General features: G+C 47.9%; 1 protein-coding gene across 2 annotated transcripts in view; it reads right to left on the bottom strand.

The window, feature by feature from the left end:
* The window catches only part of GRIPAP1 (GRIP1 associated protein 1), a 25,837-nt gene extending 18,495 nt beyond the window's left edge, over positions 1–7,342 (bottom strand). The window contains exons 1-5 of one of the 2 annotated variants that reach the window (XM_021716713.1): positions 7,272–7,342; positions 5,151–5,217; positions 4,958–5,019; positions 3,593–3,619; positions 2,407–2,514 (exon numbers count right to left, since the gene is read on the bottom strand). In XM_021716713.1, coding sequence (XP_021572388.1) covers positions 2,407–2,514; positions 3,593–3,619; positions 4,958–5,019; positions 5,151–5,217; positions 7,272–7,313 — 306 coding nt within the window. In that variant the 5' untranslated portion in view covers positions 7,314–7,342. The remainder of the gene's footprint in view (positions 1–2,406; positions 2,515–3,592; positions 3,620–4,957; positions 5,020–5,150; positions 5,218–7,271) is intronic. The other variant, XM_008066298.2, reaches the window with a different exon arrangement.
* Positions 7,343–7,663: the final 321 nt, after the last annotated feature.

The following is a 7,663-nucleotide window of genomic DNA, read 5'->3' as shown; positions in this document are numbered from 1 at the left end:
CCAAGTTGCCCAGGCGGGTCTCGAACCCGCGGACTCAGGCAATCCACTCACCTCAGCCTCCCAAAGTGCTGGGATTACAGGTTGAGCCACTGAGCCCAGCAAGTAACTATTTGTTGAAGGGACATTGAGCCGAAGTATCTTAGCAAATAAGGGGTAGAGGTAGGCTCTGAACCCAGGTCTCTGTGAGCACTTCCAGTTCCTGGAAGAAGGAGGACTATGGAGGAAGTCTCTATACCAAGCCTAGTGCACAGTCCAGGGCAGGTGTAGGGAAACATGAGCTGGATTTATGGAATAATGCCTGCCCCTGTTAAGAAGCATGACACCATGGAGGCTGGAGGCAGGAAGCAGTGAGAAATGCAGTGAGGCCAGTGGCTATGTGAGCACCAGAGGCTCTGAAGTAGGAGCAGGGAGACACTGGAAGGGATTATTTAAAGCAGTGATGTGAGCCGGGCTCGGTGGCTCAGCCTGTAATCCCATGCTTTAGGAGGCTGAGGTGAGTGAATTACCTGAGCCTGCAGGTTCAAGATCCGCCTGGGCAACTTGGCAAGACCTCATCTCTACAATAAATCAAAAATTAGCTTGGCGTGGTAGCACGTGCCTGTAGCTCCGCTACTTGGAAGGCTGAGGCAGAAGGATCGCCGCAGCCCAGCAGGTCAAGGCTGCAGTGGCTGGGAGTGTGCCACTGCACTCCAGTCTGGGCGACAGAATGAGACTCCAACACACACACACACAAAAGCAGTGATGTGATAAGACCTGCATTTCAGAATATCCTCTGTGGAATGTACTGGTAGAGGAAACCAGAAGCAAAGAGACCAGGGAGGAGGCTACGGAAACAGAGCAGATGAGAAGTGGTAAAGCCTGAGGCAGGGCAGAACCACAGGATGGAAATCAAACTTTTTAAAAGTCAAGGAATATTTTAGAGGGAAAATAAATTAATAGAAAAATAGGCCAGGCACAGTGGCTCATGACTATAATCCCAGCACTTTGGGAGACCAAGGTGAGAGGACTGCCTGAGCCTGTGGGTTTGAAACCAGCCTGGGTAACTTGGAGAGACTTCATCTCTACAATAAATAAATAAATAAGTAGATAAGAAAGAAAGAAAGAAAAGAAAAAAAAAAAAAGAAAAATAATATTAGACCAGGCTTGGTGTCTTAGCCTGTAATCCCAGCAGTTTGGGAGGCCGAGGCGAGTAGATTGCCTGAGCCCGCGGGTTCAAGACCAGCCTGGGCAACTTGGCGAGACCTTGCCTCTATAATAAATAAATTTAAAAATTAGCCGGGCGTGGTAGCGTGCACCTGTAGTTCTGACTACTTGGAAAGCTGAGGTGGAAGGATCACCTGAGCCCAGAGGGTTGATGCTGGGCTGTGAGTGTGCCACTGCACTCCAGCCTGTGCAATGGAGTGAGACTCCAACTCAAAATAATAATAATAAAATAATAATAATAATAATATTAGTAGCTAACACTTTCATACTGATACTATGCGTAAGGATCTGTTCTAAGTGACTTGCACACATTTACCCATTTATTCCTCATAAAAGCCCTGTGAGACAGGTACAGTTATTATCATCATTTCCATTTTACACCTCTGGGAACCAAGATCCAGGCAGGGTGAGTGACTTGCTCAAGGTTACAGTTAGTAAAAGGTAGAGCCAAGATTTTAATCTGGGCATTCTGGTTCCAGAATCCCTGCTCATAACTGATACTTGCTAAACTGCCTCTCCTGGTATTATACCTGCTTAAAGTTTATTTGTTGTTTTGTTTTGGTTTTTAAGATCTTCACTACTACATTTTCAGGTGGGGCCTCGGAAATACCATTTTTGCTGCCATAAGACTTTTTCCCTAAAAACTTAGAAAGTTATTAACTGTGGACACAGAAGCTAAAGGAACAAAAGACAACATCTCTAATTTCCCAGTAGACTCAAAAACAGCCACAACACTAAATCAGTGAGGAGAGAGATAGAATTAACCAATCCAGAATGAATTATCCGGAACAAGTAGAAGCCCAGGCTTATGTCAAATGAAGAGAAGAAAGAGAAAAGGGAAACACCTCGAACACCTTCCATCTTATTTTAAGCATAGGAACTTGACCTAAAACATTTCTAACACCTTGAGGCTCCATAGCATCAACCCCAAGTTATATGTGGAGACTTCAAGCTTAAAGAAAAGGATTGACTTGGCCAGGAGCCAGCTGATCTCAGGGCTCAAAGCCTTCTAATCCAGCACAATGATTGGCCCCATCTGGCAAATTACTTCCCCCCCCCCCCCGCAGCAATCCAGGACTTGTTTCAGCACCACGGACAGTGCTCCAGGGCCAGACCCTTGTCCAATCACTCTGCTGCTGCCAAGTTTCAGTCCAGGTAGTCCCTACCCCTCATTTCCCCCTTGACTATCCCAGGCACCAGCACCTTGCTGAACTCCGCCATTAGCGTGCTGTTTTGCAAACGGAAGTCCTCCTCCTGGCCGTGCAGCTTTGCCTGCAGCATCTCATTTTCACTCAGCAGTACCTCGACTTCCTGCAGTGGCAGACATGAGCCAGGGCAAAAAGGATGGGAATGTAGGACAAAGAGACAGGAAGAGGGAGAAAATGACATGGGGGAAGACACAGGATACAGAGAATGAGGTGATACAGGAGAGACACAGGGAGACATAAAATGAGAGACGGAACAAGAAAGAGATATGGGAAGGTAGAGAGAAGGGAAGACAGGGAAGGAAAAAGAAAGGAGAAAGAGAGGAAGATACTGATAGGGGAGAGAGGAGGTAGAGAGAGATGGGGAAAAAGAGGAAGATAGGAAAGGAGACAGGGATTAGGAGGGAGAGAATGAATAGGAAAAGGCAGGAAGACAGAGAGAAAAAAAACAGAGAGAACTTGATATAGAGAGAAGAGAGAGGGGTCAGGGAAAGAAATAAGTTACGATCTGGGCATAGTGACTCACACCTATAATCCCAGCACTTTAGGAGGCTGAGGTGGGAGGATTGCTTGAACCTAAGAGTTCAAGATTAGCACAAGCAACATAGCAAGGCCTAGTCTCTACAAAATTAAAAAGAAAATGTAGCCAGGTATGGTGGCATGCACCTGTAGTCCCAGCTACTCAGGAGGCTGAGGTAGGCTTGAACCCAGGAGGTCAAGGCTGCAGTGAATCATGATTATGTCACTGCACTCCAGCCTGGGCAACAGAGTGAGATCCCAACTCAAAAAAAAAGTGTAAGGAAGAGATGTACAGGACCGGGGAAAGAGAAACAAGGAGTGAGAGAGAGAAACAGGGAAAAAACAAAAGAGAGAAATGACGACAAAGATAGTAACAGGGTGGGGAGAGAAACAAGAGTCCAAGAGAGAAGAACAGAAAGAGATAGGCAGAGAGACAAAAAGATATGGAGAGAGAAAGGGAGAAGGAAAGAGACACACACACAGAGGCACAGAGTTCAAGGCAAACACAGGAAAATAGCAACAGACACAAACACATGGCAGTGAGGTAGTTGCAGACGCAAGGGCACACACAAAGAAAGGCAGGCCAGTACAAGGAGATCCCAGCATACAGAAATATCCCACCAAGACAGTCTCCCAGATACATTCACCCACATGGGTCCTCTTACCTGAGCTTTCTTGCTCTTGCTCAGTGCCTAAATGGGGGGTGGGTGGAAAGAGAGCTAAAGTGAACAGACATGGACTCCCTCACTAAGGTATGGAGACAATTGTGGCTAGTGCTAAGGGGGGGACAATGATTACAGGGGTTGGAGGATGGGAGTGTCTTCATCCACAGAACTTGTATGACAACTTGGACAATTTCTGTCATTCCAGAATGACAGAATGAGTGAGTAAGTGAATGAATAAATGCAAATCCTGCCTTGGGCCCCAGCACACAGAAATCATCCTTCCCTCTAAGCTTTTGAGGGTGGTCAGAGGAGTCTTAATATTTAACCCTTTATGGGCTGGAACTCCAGACTCAGAAATTGTGGCTTCATTGCTACATCTGCCTAAACATGTCTAATGTGGAAACTTCCCACGCAATCCAGGAACTGTTGCTCCCCTGCTGGGTAGCCAAGAGTATTGCCAAGTTTGGGAAATCAGCACCCTACCAAAGAGAAGTCCAGTTTCCTGACTGCTGGAGAGCGTGCATTCTTTATTCCTTCATCCATCAAATATTTATTGAGAGCACACTAAGTATAACATTGTGCTAAGCAAGGGGACAAAGCAGTGAAGGAGACAAGGGAGGACCTTAACTGTCTTGAGGGGTCACAATAGATTATATTCTATCTTATCTTTAGAGGATCTGAGAGGTGGACTTGGTTTCATTTTATCAACTGGACCAGGACAAGGATGGGAGGTAGGAGCACAAGGCAAGAGTGTGAGTGGCGTATAGAAGGCACATTCAAGGCAGATTTACTGGTAAATTTGGCATTTTTTTTTTTTTTTTGCATTGGAGTCTCACTCTGTCGCCCAGGCTGGAGTGCAGTGGCACGCTCACGGCCACTGCAGCCTCGACCTGCTGGGCTCAGGTGATCCTTCTGCCTCAGCCTTCCAAGTAGCTGGAACTACAGGCACGTGCCACCGCACCCAACTAATTTTTTTATTTATCATAGAGATGAGGTCTCACCAAGTTGCCTGGCTGGACTCGAATCCGTGGGCTCAGGCAATCTTTTCACTTCGGCCTCCCAATATGCTGGGATTATAGGAATGAGCTACTGTACCCAGTCAAATTTGACTATTTAATTAAAAGTTAGTGAATCAGAATAAGTAACTGAAATTAGCAATGAATTAATAGTAAACTAAAATTAATCAATAAATTAAGCAAGATTAGGTAAAATCAGCAAATGAAAGAGGCTTCCATGAGAATTCTTTAAATGACTACATAAAAGCAGCAAGCAACATTAGGTCTGGTTCACCTTAGGTGCTCACTGTATAGATGAGTGAGTCAGATGGGTAGAGGGAAGGATGGGTGGGTGGATGGAGAGAGGTACCTTCTGAGCTTTGCTGAACTCTTTATCCAGGTAGGCGACCTTCTGTCGAAGACTGGCAAGTTCTAGTGTGGAAAAAAATCAGGGAATCTTAACGACAGGTAGTGACAAGGAATGAAAGTTCTTCCTGCCAGGACTTTGAGGGAAAACCTGTGCCCCAAAGCCACCCCCCGCTAATAAGACCCTCCTGGCTCACCAACACCATTCTTGCGTAGTTCATCTGAAAGCTGGTAGTTGTTTGTCCGGAGTTCCAGGAGCTGAGCCTTTGGGTGAAGCAAGGAAATGAAAAGACTTGGTCAGGAAAGTGTCTCTACCTCCACCATGAGGAAACCAAGCTGCTAAGCCCCATGGACCCTATGCCCTCCATGTGTCTCTTTAGACTTGTACATGTTATATTCTAAATGAGCTTCTAGACCCTCAGCCCATCTTACCTTCTCCAGCTGCACTTATAACCCCAGCCAGCCTCATCCCTGCATCTCCCTGCTGCCTCTGCCTGCCCCCTCCAATCCACTCTGTACTCAGACCATCACAGAGCATTGCCTCAGTTAGGTTCTTGTTCATGTGCATTCCATGGCTCTCCATACCCACAGGATAAAGTTCCTTTTCCTCATCTTGGCTGACCTCTTCATACACTGAACACTGTTAGGGGTGTTGTTTGGCTTCCTGGCCAGAACTGGAGACCCCTGAAAGCAGGGAGCAGGGGCCTGTCTTCCTCCCTCTTTCCCAAGGGAAAGGATCTGGTATTCTCCTGCCCAACTTTCACTGGGTCAGAGGGCTTTCCAGGATCCTTCCACCCCCTTGGCTCTCAAAACATGTCCAGGCCCCCTTTAAGAATTAAGGGAAAGTGAAGTATGGGCCATTTCAAATAGCACATTTCTCCCTCCCAGCCCTGTAGGGCCCTGAGGTTGGTTCTTCCCAGACCCACTCACTGTCCTTTACCCCACCAGGACTCTTCCCTCCCAGCCTCCTCCTCCCACACCCTGATAGTCAGTCTGCTCAAGGTCAGAGGGCTTGGCCTTTACAGAATCTTTCCTGCCTCTGTCCCAGAACCCAGTGATCTGTCTCTCCCAGTCCTGGTCAAATTGGAATGCCCTTTTCACCCCAATAGAGTCCCTCCCTAACAGATCCCAGTAGTTTTCCCTCACTCATGGCCCAGTGGCATGAATCTTCCTCACTCAAGGGTCCCCCTCCACTTGCCTCAATATTTCCCCAGTCATGCTCTAACGGGATAACCCTACATCCTTCAGGGTCTTTCCTCTACAGGGCCTTGGGTGAGCCAGCTGAATTACCTTACTTACAAGCCCCTGTCGATTACAGTGGTCTTCCCCATTCATGATTCAATGAGCTCACCCTTCCGTCCTCAATGTCCCTCACACAGGGATAGCTGGTTTCCCTCACATAAGGACTGATAGGGATTACCTATCCTCACTTAAGAGTTCCTCCCTTCCCCCTACAGGACCCTATTCAGGGTTTCCCCCTTCAAGACTCCCCCAGTGAGGGACTTTCTCAACAAGAATCCACTCCTGATGCAATGCTATGGTCTTTCTTCCCATCTCCGAGTCCCCTCCCAAAGAATCAAGTGGTCAGAGTACCTAGTCAGGGCACCTCCCAAAAGCCCAATAACCTCCTCTCCATGCAGTCCAAGGTATCGTTCTTTCACCTCCTCTGGTCCTCCCCTCAATTAATAGGATTTACCCATTCAAGGCCTTCTTCAACCTAGGCCCATTGGGATCACTCTTAACCATCCAATGGTACCGCCCCCCTTTAGGATACACTACCACTTGCACAGGATCACCACCTGCCAGGAACAATGACAACACCTGGGGTCTTTCCCCAATCCCCTAGCACACTGGTATCTCCTACAAAGTTTCCACCTCCCACCGCTAATGATATTGCCCTCAAGGGCTCCCCCCACCATGACGCAAACAGCCCAACACCCGCTTCCTTCCTCTCCAGACAAAATGGTTTCGCCTTCTCGGGATCTCCTTCCCTCAAAGCCCAACATTATCATCACTCACAGATGGTGTCCCCTGCATGGGCCCAAAAGTCTCGTCCCCTCCAGGTCTGAGTAAGGTATCGCCTACTTAAGGATGCCGCTCCCCCCGCCGCAAGACTAACAGAATCCAACCTTCAGAACCTCATAGTATCCTGGAATCCAAGAGTCTCACCACTCGGAGCCTCAGTTTCCCTTCTCCAGACCAACCCCTTAGACTCAGGGTCCATCTCAACCAACCCCTTCTCAGAGTTGGTGGCACGACCTCTCTCTACCCCGCCCCTCGACGCCTAGCCCGGTGGTCTTTCCCACCGCGAGCGGCACCTGCATCCGCTGAAACTCCTCCTCAGAGAGAGCTTGCGCCATGTTCCTCCCCCCACCCCCCCGCCAGCTTTCTGCGCAAACGCAGCTCGTGCCTCCTGTCAGTATTAAGGTCGGACCAAACCACTGGCCAGGAATGGAGGGGGGTGGAATCTAATTTAGAAGTTCAGCATTTTTGAGACGGAGGGAAAAGAAGGAAACCAACAAGTCAGATGAATTGTAATTTAATGTTCTACCAGAACTTAAGTCATCTGATTGGTTTCGGAGCTCTTAGGGAATACTCGTTGTGGTGCGATATTATGACATACCTGTCTCATGGATGGACTCGTCGTTAGGGAAGTATTTTGCCGACAGAAAATCACCCTTCCGCGGTACTCCTTTAATGAGAAAGGTTG

This window comes from Carlito syrichta, unplaced genomic scaffold (assembly GCF_000164805.1).
Source record: "Carlito syrichta isolate Samal-C Ts95f unplaced genomic scaffold, Tarsius_syrichta-2.0.1 Scaffold308875, whole genome shotgun sequence".
Classification (NCBI taxonomy): domain Eukaryota; kingdom Metazoa; phylum Chordata; class Mammalia; order Primates; family Tarsiidae; genus Carlito; species Carlito syrichta.
This window is presented reverse-complemented; position numbering and strand designations above follow the sequence as displayed.